At 55.7% G+C, this 14,934-nt stretch overlaps 1 protein-coding gene across 3 annotated transcripts in view; it reads right to left on the bottom strand.

Annotated features, from left to right (window-relative positions):
* PRKACA (protein kinase cAMP-activated catalytic subunit alpha) overlaps window positions 1-14,934 on the bottom strand; it is a 44,737-nt gene that overhangs the window by 20,998 nt on the left and 8,805 nt on the right. Inside the window, exon 1 of one of the 3 annotated variants that reach the window (XM_067563803.1) lies at window positions 13,693-13,835. The exons of 1 other annotated variant lie outside the window; for it this stretch is intronic. In XM_067563803.1, the coding sequence (XP_067419904.1) occupies window positions 13,693-13,705 (13 nt within the window). In that variant the 5' untranslated portion in view covers window positions 13,706-13,835. Of the gene's footprint in view, window positions 1-4,141; window positions 4,585-13,692; window positions 13,836-14,934 lie in introns of those variants that run through there. One more of the 3 variants, XM_067563805.1, reaches the window with a different exon arrangement.

Raw genomic sequence — 14,934 nt, 5'->3', positions numbered from 1 at the left:
TCAGCTTTGTCTACACTAGCACTTACGCCAGCAAAACTTTTGTCACTCAGGGGTGTGGGAAAAACCACTCTCCTGAGCGACATAAGTTTTGCCGGCATAAGCACTTGTGTGGCCAGCGCTGGCGGCGGGAGAAGCTCTCCCACCGACATAACACGGCTACTCACGGGCTCGCGCAGCGGCACAGCCGGACCGATGCAGCGCCGCTGTACGTTGTAAGTGTAGACTAGCCTGATCCTCCACAGGGGGAACCCGTCACGCACTGAGCCGATCCTGGCTAGCGCCCCCTCCTGGTAACATGCAGCAAAGCAGCGATCGTTTATATTCACTCAGCACCCGCCCCCCTGGCCCATTACAAAGCTCGAAACAGACAAACTGTATGCAGGGATGCTAAGTTGCAGCCACCTCAGGGGTGGAACATGTCAGTTGATGAACCCCAGAATGGCAGGCGGGAGGGGAGGTTAAGGAAGCAGAATGGAGACAGGCGAGCGGAGATTGGGGCCGACCCTGGGGTTAGTGCCACAAGCCCCACAGGATCTTGAACGGCCGTGAACAGTCCGCGCCATGTTCAGTGCAATCCTAAAGACAGCCCCACTGGCATCGCATCGGTCCCAGCACCGGAGTCCACGGCCCCCCTTCCTGCAGCACAGCGCCCCCTGGTGCCACACCAGGGCACTGGTGAGCACTGACCGCGAGGGGAGGGCGCCCCCTGCTGAGCTCCCACCCTGCGTCCTGCAGCGCCACGCCCGCTGGTGCAGCTCTGCCTGTGAGGCGCAGCGCCTCGCCATTCTCCCTGCCACTCAGCACCCCCGAGCACCACGCAGGGGCATTAGCGCCAGCCCCCCCCCCCCCCCCCCCATTTCAGGTCCCCACCCCCTGCGGCGCACTGCGGTTCCTAGATCACCTAGGCGTGACAGCTGAAAAAGGGACGCGGCCCAGGCCCCACTTCCTCTGCAGCCCCCCTCTCCCTCAGAGCCTCCAGCTTCCCAGTGGCTTGCGAGGGACCATTCCCCAGCAAGGCACCAGACGGGCATGCCTTGTCACCAGTGGGTGAGAAAGGGGCAGCAAGGGGTTAACGCCAAGAAGCGGAGTCTCAATTACCCAAGGGCAGCGAGCTCCGTTCCCCAGTTAAAACCCCTCCAGGGCGCTCCCCCCCACACAGCGCCACCTAGCTGCAGTGGGGAAACAGAGCGCAGCCCACGAGGGTCAGCTCTGGGGGGAGGACTGGTTTGCTACCGATATCCTAGGGGGGGAATCGGGCTCCAGGTGAGCAGAGCAATTTAGTCGAATCCCACAGCACTTTGCGATGCAAACTGGGTTTTGCGCAGGGGCCGCTGGCCCGATTCCTAGCGGGAATTGGCCCGATTCCTAGCGCCAGGCCATCGGCTGCCTCAGACGAGGGAGCAGCGTCTGGTGCCTAGGGCCTGTCTCCCCAGCCTACGGGCGGGTCCCCCCAGGGCAGACAGCGGGCGAATGGAGCCATGCAGGGGTTCTCTCAGCTGGGAGAGCCCAGGGCCGCTGATCTAGCATCCAAAGGCAACAACACCGGAGCCTGGATGTCTGATACAAAGAGGCGGGTGGGAACCAGCCGCCCGATCTGAAGCAGCAGATTTGGGTACTACAGGGCAGTGATCTCTGCGAATTCTCTTGGACTCCAGCCAGCCAACAGCTACTCCAGATCGCAGCCAGATGGGGGGCTGACGTGTAAACACCACACAGTAGGGTCCTTCCCCTTTAACAGGCAGCAGCTATCAAAGGCAAGGACACCCCCATGGGGCCCCTCCTACTCCCGCTTGGCAGTTTCCAGGCCCAGCATGTGATTGCTAACTGCTGCTGCACGCTCCACCCAGGAGCTGAAAGCCAGCCAGCCTCTCTGCCCTTCCTCCTCCAGGGCTGCCCCCAGCTGGGATCACCCTGCTGCAGGGGAAGGTCTGGAGGAGGCAGAGCAAACCCCCGATGCCCCACCCCGTACAGCTCCTGCAGAGAGCAATAAGGAGCTGGCTCGCAGACCTGAGCAGAAGCAGCGTCAACCAGTGGCTCAGCCACTGGCCTGGGACACAGGAGACCTGGGCTCTAGTCCTGGCTCTGCCGCTGACTTGCTGAGAGACCCTGGAGATGTCTTTTTTTACCCTGCCGTGCCTCAGTTTCCCCCATCTGTACAATGGGGATGACAGCCCTGCCCTGCCTCACAGGCAGGTTGGGGGGATAAATGCATTAAAGACTGAGGTGGCAGATGCTACAGTGATGGGCCCTTAGAAGTACCTTAGATCAGGAGAATAAACCAGGCTTCCTGACTCTCAGCCTCCCACACGGTCTCCCCCCGCCAGGAAAAGAAGCCTGGAGTCTTGCATCCCTAACCACTAGACCCCACTCCCCTCCCAGAGCCAGGGATGGAACCCAGGAGTCCTGACTATGGCCAGTGGCTGTCAAGAAGTCAAAGTTGCCACCAGCTCGGAACGTTTCCCGGCCAGGCCGGCTGGATCTGGAGGCCGTGCTCAGACGGCACAGGCAGCAGAGGGTTAAAGGTGCCGGAGAAGCCGTTGGCACCAGATGCTTTACAAACTGCTATTTTAATCCTGGCAGCGATGCCAAGGCACTATTGTAACAACCTTGTTTGAACATCCAGCGAGGGGCCTGGCATCAGAGCCCTGGCTCATCCTGGCATTCCGCCCTCCCCACGCCCCGCGGAGCTATCCCAGAGCCCCCAGGAGAGGCGGCACAGCCCCCACCCCCCTATGGGAATCACATCTACTGAAAGCTACGGCCAGGGCCAGCGGCGGGATGCGACCTCGACCCAAGCGGTTGCGCAGTGAATTCAAGAAGACTGAAAGCCGGGAGCTGATCCACGCCCAGGTAGCGCCTGAGGGCTGCCGACAGGGAGGGAGACTTTTCATCTCTGATGAGTCATGGCTGGGGAGGGGAGGAATAAAAGAAGGGAAATGGGGGAAAGGAATGAGGGAAAGAAAGACAGTATGAGGGGGAAGGGAAAGTGGATGAGAATGAAAGAGCGAGACAGGATGTCAGAGAGAGGAAGCGTAAGGACATGTGAGAGGGCCCAGATCTGTCCCAGCAATGAGGACTATCCCCTGAATCTCCACTCCCAAGAACGGGAGCCGGTGGGTCCTTGTGCCACTCGGGGCAGAGGGATCCGAGCACCCCACCGACGATCTGCAGCGGTCAGGGACCAGCATTTGGCCTGCAGCTTCACAGGTGCAGTGGGAGGAACGGGAGACGGGTCACACACCAGGGCCTGGCATGTAGAAGGGAGGAAGAGTGGGAATAGAGAGGGGGTGAAATGAGGAGACGGATCCAGAGACGCCAAGCCCCTCCCCGAGCCGGGGACAGAATCCAGGAGTCCTGACCCGCCAGGCCCTGGCTCTAACCATTAGACCGGTATGGAAGACTGGAAGTCAGGACTCCTACAGCCAGCTCTGCCCCAATTCTGCAAGCCTTCAGGCAAGTCAGTTCCCCCTCTGAGTGTGTCAGTTTCCCCCATCATAAAACAAAGATCATTTCTCCCTTCAGGGGGGTTGTGTGCGCAGTGGGGGGAGGATCAGTTACCGTCGGCAGAACAGCGAGAGCAACGGAGGAGAGGATAACGCTGCACAAATGGGTTTTGACGCCCGGCGCAGACACTCGGCCGAGCTGTTCCACGCAGCTGGGTGGGTTCAACTCTCGTGACAATAAAAGCTTCCATCTGCCAAGCCCACGTCCCGCCCCATGCCACCGCCATTGGCTCGTCACCATTGCAAGAGGCTACCGTGACCAGCAGAACACGGCTGATGGCTCAGAAACAGCGGGAAGCTGAGTCCCTTGGTGTCAAGCTGCTTCCAGCGGTGATGGGAGGGCTCCTAATGGCCTCATCCAGTGGGTGAGCTTTCCCCTCACCTCAACCTGCCCTGCAGGGATCCCTTCCCAGAGGGAACTGGGGAGACCAGACTCCGGCCTGCTCAGTCTGCAGCCTCCCCGCAGAAGCCACCACAAACGTCGACGGTGCCTGCATCACAGACACCTCCCGCCCCATCCCACTAGGACCCAGGGAGCTGTATCACCTCTTCCCCAGCACTGAATCCCAGCAGCCTGACCCCCCCCGGGATCTGGTGCTGCAGGTGGTCCTACCCTTGGGGATCTTATCCCAACTCACTCTGCTCGTTCCAGGCGGCTGTGTGCTCTGACACATGGGCCGTCTCGCTGCCGCCCGGGGCCGCGGCCTGACCGCGCGGCCCCCAGTAGAAGATCCGCCCAGCTAAACTCTCCAGTTTCTGAAGCGCTGACATCTTAGCCCCTTTGCTCCTGCTGGGGTTGGGGCAGGTCATTTCTGCTCCATGACTCATGTTTCCCTTCATTTATTTATCTCCCTCTCTCCCCGGCCCTCACAGTCAGAGCCGATGCGAAACTCGGTCCCAATCCAGGAATTCTTCAGCCTCGGCCATTTCCCAGTGGGTGGAGGAGAGAGCAGGATCAGGGACTAGAGGAACGGCCCCAAACCTCAGCAGAACTCCTCCATCAAACAGCTCCCCTGCCTTGAAGCAGCCCCGGAGCGTGGCTGTCAACCCAGAGATCAGCAGCCGACTCTTCAGGGCCAGCGGGTCACCTCCATGCACGTGCCTCCCTTGCGTGAGACAGGGAAGGATCCAGGGACTTTGAAATGGTTTCTTCTCTCCCACCTCTGTCCGGAGAGTTGGCTTCCCTGGCAGGTGGAAGGGAGCAGGAGTGGGGGAATCTGGTCAGTTACGCAGCCAGCAAAGTCAGTTTCACTTCCTGGAGGGTGAGGGGAGGACAGACTGTGCAGAACTGATGGGGTGGGTTGGCCAGAACAATGGTCAGTGGCAAGGGGAAAAAACCACCTGCACAGCAGGGTTTAAATCAGTTCCTCTCAAATCCTTGGGCCAAAAGCAGTGTGAGAGGCTTCCTCTGGGTTCACAGCTGATCCTGCTTGCGTGGGGGGGGAGCAGACACCCGGGAAAAAACACCGTCCTGCAGGTACAGTGCCCCCCGGGCTGAGCCACCAGGGATGCAAAGGAAGCTCCGGGCTCTCGTGAGGCCTGAGTCTCAGGGAGGAGTGCAGGTCCCTAAATTCACTGCTGGGTGCCCCGGTTGCCGAGATGAACAGCAGGGGGGTCACAGCGCGGAGCAGGCAGCTCTCCAAGCGGCGTTCAAAGGAGACCCGCATCCGGAAACCCTTGGCCCCTGGAGACACCCTGCAGCAGCCCCCAGGGAGGAGATCGGGCGATGCCTCTCCTCTCCTCGCAGGGTTTGACTCTGGTGTCGTGCAGTCCCAGGCGGCGCCGACGGCCGGCAGGGGAGGGACCCAGGACTAGTTGCCTGGCGGTTTCTTTACTTTGCTTGCCTTTCCCAAACAAGCGCTGCGCTCCTTGACCTTGGGAATGGGAAGCCACTTTCAGCGGAAGCCAGAGAGAGCCGGATAGAGCTCGGGGGGGGGGGGGGGGGGGGTGGTGGGGGCAAGCGGGTGGGATGGGGAAGAACCAGGCCCTTCTTTGTGAGTCTTGATTTCCAAACAGCCGGGGTCCGCAGAGATCAGGCTTCCGCAGGTGGGAGGCAGGGGGGGAATCTGGAAAGGAAGCTACTCACTGTGGGGAGGCAACAGACGAGGGGGCTACTGGGTCAGCCCACCAGAAGTGCGGAGGAGGTAATGGACCAGCCGGCTGCACAAGTGCATCCAGAGGAAGAGTTGGATCCAGAACTGGAAGTCAAAATCTGAGACCTCCTCAAGCCCACGAAGGTTGCTGGGTCTGAGCTCCATGCTGCCACCCCCGGTCCTGCTCCACCCCGCTCCTGGCCGCCCGGATCCTGATTCAAGCTGCCCTCCTTATCTACGCCGCACAAGGTACCTCCATGGTCGCCCGGCTTCCAAGCAGACCTCCTGGACGACTCCTCCAGGATCCTTTGAGAGGTGGAAGCGGGATCTCCAGGGGGAAGAGAAATGTTTGGATGGTAGCAGAGGTGGGAAGCAGCAGGCTCAGGGATCAGCCTGCCCCGGTGAGCAGCTCTCGCACGGAGCCAGCCTTAGGTATTGTTTCAGAAAACCCCCCGAGGGAGCAGCCTCAAAGGGGGAGGGAGAGCCAGGGCTGGGCAAGCTGCCAGGTTCACACGAAGCCCTTAAAGGCATCAGCTCCCGACTCCACATCTGCTCTCGGCCGCTCTGTCAAACACTGGACGACCAGCGCTCCCCGGGGGTTCTTGGCATATGGGCCCATGCAGCGGGAGGGGGGGGGAGATCGGATCCTAACATCTGCCCTGGATCCCATGGAACCTGGCTAAGGAGTTTGGAGGATCCCAGCCAGGAACGGCAAGAGCTCAGCACGTCTAGGGCAGCAACTCAAACCCGACCCAGGGGGAAATTACTTGGGCGGGTCTCAGTCCAACTCCCTCTGCAGCCCCATCCCAGAACCAGCGTAGGTAGTCAGGACTCAGGGGTTCGTTATCACCACTAGACCAGGCTGCCTCTCCGAGCCAGGAGCAGAACCCAGGAGTCCTAACTCCCAGCCCCCTGATTTAAGCACCCCCCAAACCCCACTCACTGTGTAAGAGGACAGGTAATATTAGCTTGCTCCAATTTGTTTTGGAGAGAGAGGCGGGGCGGGAAGGGGGAGCATCTTCTGGGCTCCCATTCAAGCCCCTTTCAGGCTTTACAGTCACCAGGAGAAGGCGGAGAGACTCCCAGGTCCCAGACGGGCCAGAGATGGTTTTTCGGTGGGGAGGCCTCACCCTCTGGGAACTGGACTGACACCTGTCAAACCCCTTTCACACCACCGTGGATCTGAGCAGGGGTATTCAGAGTCAGGACTCCCAGGTTGGAGGGCTGAGAGACTGATCTCTGTGGCTCACATCCGGCCTTCAGCCTCCCTCGATACAGCCAGCCAGGGGGCCAGCTGAGACCAGCACCGCTCCTCTGTGCAAGGGGACTGGCTTGTTTGAGGTCCTCCTGGGTTAACAGAAGCCTTGACACTGACCGGCCAACAAGACCGACTTTGCGGCAGGCATTGGATCAGCTGAACAGCTGGGCTGAAAGGTCTCTGCCAGCTGCCCCACGCTCAGCCCCCCAGGGGGTGAGTCTTGAGACAGACCCTCTCATCTGGGACCTATGCTTGAGCCCGCCCAGTCATATAAAGCCAAGGGGATAACCACTCTCCTCAAAAGGGACCGGAGCAGGCTTACATTCTCCTTCCTCCAGATCTGGAGCCTGAACCCCTTTAGACAGGGATCCCTGCAGGTACGTAAGCCAGGGGCTCTCAAGCTGTTACGGTCAGAACAATTCCATTGCCAGCCCTTTCTGAAGGGAAGCGGCAGAGAGAATTAACTGGCTGATCAGGGGGGGGGGGGGGGGGGGATGTAACAGACATGCCTCCGAGTCAGCAGTCCTGAGGGGCAGCCACCCCAAGTGCCAATCCAACAGACTGGCAAGAGCGGCGCCCGAAAGGTTAACCTTGTGCAGGTGCAGCTTTGGCAGAACCAGGGGAATTTTCTGCCATCTCAGGTGGCGGGTCCCGCAGGCTCAGCACGAAAGGTTCACAATATTCCAGCGTGCTCATTAAAAATCATCTACCGGCAGCCGGCAACGAGCAGCAGGAGGAGGGAGAAAGGGACATGGCAGATGGCATTCTGCCCACCTCAGCTATCTGAGCATCGTGGGGCAGACACAGATGGTGAGCCCAGGGCAGTCAGCCTCATGGTATGGCACCAGCGAGAGCGCAGATTGGTACACCCGGTCTAACCGGGAGGGCTAGGGGCTTGCCTGCACTCGCAGCCTGAAGCTCATTAGTCACTTGTTTCAGCAGAGGAATCCCCCCTCCACCCCATAAGGGGGAGCATCAGGGAAGCATTTGAACGTTCATCGTCTGACCAGCCCTGTGCAACCAAGGCCCAAAGGGGCACCCCAGGCACCCCAGGGAGTACAGCTCCTATAACCTACGTAGGATCACTGCGGCCTAGCAAACAAGCCACAGCACTTCAGAAGCAACCCCAAGGCCATGTGATCTTTGAACAACTGAGCAGTTGTGCCGGAGAACACACAAATCTCAGCCTCCTTTAACCCTGCTTCCGCTTCCCCAACAGCAGCAAGCTCCGTCTGTCAGCATGCAGGGAGAAGGAAAGATGTAACACACCAGAAAGCGGGGGGGGGGGGGGGGGGGGAGGGGAGGAAGAGGCGCAAGAGACAGCATGGAATATAAATCCAGGCTCTTCACAGAATCGTCCACTCCCTAAGTTACAGCAAACTTTTTGTCCACAAGAAGAGGGTAATCAGGGTAATTAACCATTAGAACAATTTACCAAGGGCTGTGGCAGATTCTCCATCGCAGGCAATTTTCAAATCCACTTCAGTTGCTTTTCTGATCTGCTCTAATTCAAACAGGAATTAATTCAGGGAAATCCTATGGCTGTGCCACGCAGGAGGTCAGACTAGATCAGTGGTTTTCATTTGTAGACGCCTACAAAATTTCAAATGCAAGTGCAGACCCCTTTGGAAATCTTAGACATAGTCTGCGGAACCCCAGAGGTCTGAGGACCACGGGCTGAAAACCACTGGGCTAGATGAATACAGTGGTTTCTTCTGGCTTTGGAATCTATGAAAGACGGCCTCATGGTAAAGGCAGGGGACTGGGAATCAGGAGATTTGTGTTCTGACACTGACTTCATGTGACCATGGGCAAGTCATTTCAGCTCAGCTCCCTGCCTGTAAAATGGGGGTAAGAATCCTTCCATTGTCTGTCTGGTCTATTGAGAGTCAAAGTTCTTTAGGGCAGAGATTAGCTCTTTCTAGGTGTCTACACAGCATCTAGCACAAGGGCTTCCGGTCTCAGTTTGGGTCTTTATGTGCTACTGTAAGACAAATAATACAAACCCATCTAATTCTTAACCAGGTAAAGCATAACCAGAAGGGATATGGGAAGCCAGCCATGATGCTCACATCACAAACATGCTGCTGATGCAAGAGAGAATTGCACTCATTTTCAGCCCCAAAATTATACATAGTTAAAAACAAAGGGTTCCTCAAAAACCTAGTGCAGACAGCAATTTTGCATGATTTCAAATGAAAATTCAGTGGAAAACCGGTTTGCTTGGGGATTTAGAGAGATGTTACCTCTTGTGTCACCAGCACCTGGGTTTATTAAACATAAAAGCTTGTTTTTTAAAACAAATCCCCCACACTCATTCTCTCTGCAGGTATCTCAATATGGACAAATGGGGGGAAAAATCCACTACAGCTGGTCAATTTCACTCAGGTTCTAGTCAGTTTCACTTTAGTACTTCAGTAACTCCACATTGCTAGTGTCTGACTTGTGATCAGTTGATGGAGTTATCTCAGCAACTGCTAGGAACATGGTGCTGATTCCTTGTTTCCAGCTGCTAAATTGCACCAACCCATTAAAGACTTTCTTAATCTGAATCTGAAATAACATCTGCAATACCACTCACTCCAAATCAAAGAGGATAGTGCGGAATTAGAAGACTCAGAGAAGGGCAATGAGAATGATCAAGGGACAGGACAAACTCTTCTATGAGGAGAGATTGAAAGGATTGTTTACCTTAGCAAAGGAGACCAATAAGAGGGGACATAATAAATATCTATAAAATATGGGATGAATGGGATGAAAGAAGAAGATGAGGAGCTTCTGTTCTTCCTGTCTCATTCTGCAAGAACCAAGGGGCACTCAGATAGAATTCAAAGGTACAGAATTCAAAAGCAATAAGAGAAAACACTTTCCCATTAACCTGTGGGACTCACTACGACAGGAAGTTGAGACGAAAACCAGACTGGACATTTCACACGGATAAAGACTACCCAGGGCTACCAGTTAAATTACAACAATAATTCTGGAATGGATATTAAACCTTGTGCTTCGGGGCTGAAGTTGATCTCTAAATACTAGAAATCAGAATGAGACCTATGGTGGTGGGGTTCTTTACACCTTCCTCCACAGTCTCTGGTGCTGATGCTAGATAGACCTCAGGGCTGACCCACTCCGGCAATTGCTATGTTCAGGTTATTTTTCCACGTCAGCAGTTGCTGTCACTGCCCCAGGGACATTAGATCACAAATGGGAGAGAGGAGCTGGTTGATGGGAGGGTAAAATGGGAATGGAGGGCATGGGGACCTCCTCACACCATCAAAAGGTTAAGGTAACACCTGGCAAATAACTAGCACATCCCATCCACAGATCTCGTAGTGCTTTACAAAGGAGGGTCACAGTAGCATGAGCCCCATTTTACAGATGGGGAAACTGAGGCACAGAAAGGGGAAGGGACTTGCCCAAGGTCATAGCTCGGAACAGAACCCACGTTTCCCAAGTCCCCATGCTCTAGGTCACACAGCCTGTCGAAGTAGCTTGCACTGTCACAATGCTGTATTGTTTGGCTTGCAGGGGAAGGCTTAAAAACCAAACTGTTCTCTTTGGAATTTCTTAGTTTCTAGGAACTTTTGGGGTGTGTAACAACCTCCTTCTTACAATCCCTAAATTCAAGGTCTAAATAAACTCCAGCCCTGTGTACACAGGGGAAATGCCCCCTCTTACACCCCTCCCCATTCCCTCTTAAAAAATTCTAACCAATTTTAAAACACAGACCAGGCTTGGACAGCTCCAACCATTTTTACTGACTTGGTTAAGGTGGGCTTGTAACCATGTTTCCAGGCTACCTGGACAGCCTGGGCCATGCCACAACTCCATACTTCTAACCAGTTCTGAAAAGTGGCTGGAGGGGAAGTTCTCACTGGTCTTCAAATAAATCTTCCCTTGCAGCGCTGCGACAATTCATAGATGCACTGAGTTTAAGGCCGGAAGGGATCGTTATGCTCATCATCTAGGCTGACCTCCTGGGTAACCCAGGCCAGAACTTTCCACCCACTCATGCCTGGATCCAGCCCGATAACTTGTAGTGGAATGAGAGTCAATCTTTTAGAAAGAAACATATAGCCTGGATGGAGAAGAATTCACCACATCCCTTGGTAAGTTGTTTCCACGGTCAGTTTCCCTCCTTGTGAAAAACATGCTCTTTATTATTTCCAGTTTGAATTTGTCAAGCTTCAACTTCCAACTGATGAATTTTGTCTTGCCTTCATCGACAAGATCAAAGAGACCCTACCACCAGACGACATCTCCTCGTTTATTTATAGTGATCAAGCCACCTTCTCTTTGTTAGGCTGAACAGATTGAGCTCCTTATATGTCTCACTGTAAGGCCTTGTCTACACTACAAAGATAAATCGACCTATGTTAGGTCGACTTACAGCCACCACATTAATTACTGCGGTAGCTGATGTCCACATTACCCTCCTTGAGTCGGTGGTGGGCGTATTCTCCAGAAGCATTTCCACCAACCTAAGGAGGGGCTGAAAGTCCGGTCTCTCAGCTCCCTGCCAGGAGCTGGGCTCCCCACGCCCATTCCCTGCCGGAAGTGGAGTCCAGCCGCCTGGGGCTTCTTCCCCCACTCTGGTCAGCTCTCAGAGGAGCCGGGGTCAGCTGGGCATTAGCTGCCCAACTTTCTTGTCAATTCCATGGCTCCAGCCAACAGCGGCTGTAAGGAACAGCAGCATCTACATTGACACTGCGTGGCCCTAACTACACCAACCTAAGCCCTGCACTTCTCCTTGAGGTGGTTTTATGATGTTGAAACAGCAGGGGAGTTACATCGGTGGGAGGAGCATTTCAGTGCGCACCTCCACTGTTTTGTCGACAAAACTCTGTAGGGCTGGTCTCCACTAAGACAGGTTTTCCAGACCTCAGACCTAGTAGCTCTTGGATGAGCCCTCTCCCCTTTTCCTCCCCAACATCTGATTTAAAGCACAGACACCAGAAGGGGACACAGTTTGATTAAACAGATTTGTGAAACTGACCAGGGAATTTCCCTGTCCCAAGCTCAGTGAAATGCAAGAGAACCTTAAACAAACAGCATCAACTGTGCGTATCAGTAACTTCTTTAGCCACTAGGACTCATTTAGAAGTTTTATGTTGACAGTGTCCCTGGAATTTCCCTCAACCTGCCTGTCTCAAGAAATGAAGGAGCCAGAATCCTCTTACACTCTTAAGTACTAGCGTAACCTGCTTGTGAGAAGGGTATCACATCCCCCTCTGGCAGCTGGCTCGCATGGAGGATGACAGCCTACTACTGCTGCCAGCTAACAGAAATCACCCTTTCAGGCTACGTGGTAGAGAACTGCACTTGCATATTGAGGATACTGGATTCAAATCCTGCCAGGATGAGGTTTGCTATAACATCACCCCTGCCTAGAACTAAACGAGCATCCCAGAAATCAGAATTCTTGCCCTAGAGTAGTTACAGGGGACAGATTCTCCCACAGGTCACACTGGTGTAACTTCCAAGGCAAAGGAGGCACCCCCTGCAGGGTTGCACTGGCTCTACAAAAGAACCCACAATTTTTATACGTATTATTGAAGACCAGACCATGAAGCTAACTCCTCAGGGCAGCAATGTAACTAAGAGCTTCACTCATTTCTTCAAGACAATTTCAAACTCTTGTCCCTTTTCCTCTCTCCCCCCAAAATCTGTCTCTTCCTTGGTCCTGCTCATGACTCCGCACATCTCATACACTTCTCCTTGCATCCTGCTCACCCCTGAGGAGGAAGGAGCTGGAGGTGATTGAGTCCCAAGGAGAATGGGGCCTGGATTGTGACTCAGGAGACTCAAGTTCAACTCCCAACTCTGCCTGCAACACCTTGTGTGACCTTGGGGGAGAGATTTGCCCTGCCCTGCGCCTCAGTTTCCCAATCTGTGAATTAGGGATAATACACCCTGGCCTCACTGAGAGGACTGAGTCTGTTAATGATTGTGAGGGGCTTGGATCCTACGCCAATGGGAACCATACAAGCCCGTAGATGGGGCCTGCTGTTTCTTCCCACCCATGCTGACCTACACACGCCTTCCCACCCCATACCTGCATTTAACAATCCCATTGGAAGGGGACGGCCCTCAAGACCACGGTTCAAATCACTGGAAGAAAGAATAGACCAATCCTGCCCCCGCCCCAGCCACGTTCCCCTGACACATCCCTAGGTACCAAATTCATTCAGACTCAGCACCCCCAACAAGAATTTCAGCGCCAAGGCCCCGGCCCTTCCCGGGAGGCGCCTCCCCCAGCCCGACGCCAGGATTTCACAGAGAGGAAAGCACGTTCCCATGGCAACCGCCAATTCCATTTTTTAAAATTCAAACCCCTTTATTTTCCTTCGTTTTATTATTTAGGGGCGTGCGTGCTGGGTTTGGGGTCTGACTCCCGGCCCTGGAGAGCGGGGCTTCGGGGACCCCCCCAAAAACAGGGGTAGGAGGGCAACACCTCCCCCCCACACACACAGACGGGGGGATTCGGTCTCCACGGCCCATCCGACCCGCGTCGCTCTGCCAGCCGGGGGGCCGCCCAGTGCCCATGAGGTGGGGACACTCGACAGCTGGGCCACGCGGGACTGAGCCGAGACCCTTTCCGGGGGCTAGTGACCAGGGCACCAGAGGGGACCTCGGGCCGGCCCTGACCTGCCGCCCCAGGGTACAAGTGACCCCTATGGGGGGAGGGGGGGGGAGAATTGGAATTGACCCATATGCTATGGGGCAGAAGAGGGCCCGAGGGGGGGGATAACCAGCACCCCCTAGAGGGCAAAAGGCCCCGTGTCCCGCTCCCCACACCCCGAGCCGGCCCGTCCCCTGGACCCTCGCCCCCGCTCACCTCCGGCCTCCATCTTGCTGGCCCAGCCTGCGGCCTCCTCCGCCCCCGGCCTACAGCTCCCCGGCGGGGCCAATCCACCCGGGCCCTGCCCCGGCTGCCGCAGCAGGAGAGAGAGGCACTTGCCCCCAGCCAGGGTCCCTCAGCGCTCAGCCAAGCGCAGGGCCAAACTGACCCCGCCGGGGAGCCGTAGGTGGGGGCGGGGTGGCCAGGGGGCCAGTTGGGGGAGGCATGCCAGGGCTTGGCCCCATGGGGGAAGGAGGGCTGAGGCCAGGGGACCTGCCCCTGCCCGGGGTGGGGAGGGCGACAGATTTCAAGCCGAGGAAAATCAAAGCGATCCGTGGGGGGCAAGCAGACGCCCCTCCGGAGCCACACAAACCCCACGGGCTGCAATCTGGGGCGTAAATAAAAAAATATCCTCCCCCACCCCAGCCAGACGGTGTGTTTGCAACCCCTGCCCTCCACCGCAGCAGGCCGGAGACCTACCCCTGGAGGGGCCATCGCCGGTACAGAGCCTGCGGCTTCGCCAGGGGGCAATCACTGGGGCATGCCTCTCTGCGTCAGGGAAATCGGGGCCATGCTGGCTTTCGTCCCCCGACTCGCAAACCAACTCCCTTAAACAACCGAGCCTTTCACCCGAGCCTGCCGATTTTTATCTCCACGATCCACTTACTGTCTCGAGTTTTATTTTACCGGATCTTTCACATCCCCGAGGGAGGATGGTCCAATGGTTAGAGCGCTAGCCTGGGACTTGGGAGATCAATTCTCTGCTCTGCAGGGACCGACCTTGGGCAAATCACTTAGTCTGTGCCTCAGTGTCCCCATTCTACAAAGGGGGAGGGTTGGAGGATACATACATTAGCAGTTGTGAGGCATTCACATACTATGGGAACTGAGGCCAGATAAGGACTTAGACAGATAATGCACTTCCTTATTGTCAATACATTTTTTATCCCCTCATTTCTTGTTCGACAGCATTAAAGAAAAAGCAGCTCAGCAGCTCTTAGCCATTTTAAGATCATTAATTTTATCTCCCTCTCCATCAAGGAGACTTAATGCACCTCTGCTACTTACATATTTTACTCCTGAGCTCTGCAAAAGCCCCATTTCCCCTTAACTCTTTCCAGGCTTTTCTGCTCCAGCTGCCTCTCCACCTCCTGCACCGGCCTTTCCAGGGGAAGACGTGAAACTCCGAGTATTAGACGTCTCCTCGGCCTTCCCTTGTGGCCCAAGAGTCAGGGTCAA

The sequence above is a fragment of the Emydura macquarii genome, unplaced genomic scaffold (genome assembly GCF_026122565.2).
Source record: "Emydura macquarii macquarii isolate MOO-44397 ecotype Brisbane River unplaced genomic scaffold, CSIRO-AGI_Emac_v2 contig_2617, whole genome shotgun sequence".
Lineage (NCBI taxonomy): Eukaryota > Metazoa > Chordata > Testudines > Chelidae > Emydura > Emydura macquarii.
This window is presented reverse-complemented; position numbering and strand designations above follow the sequence as displayed.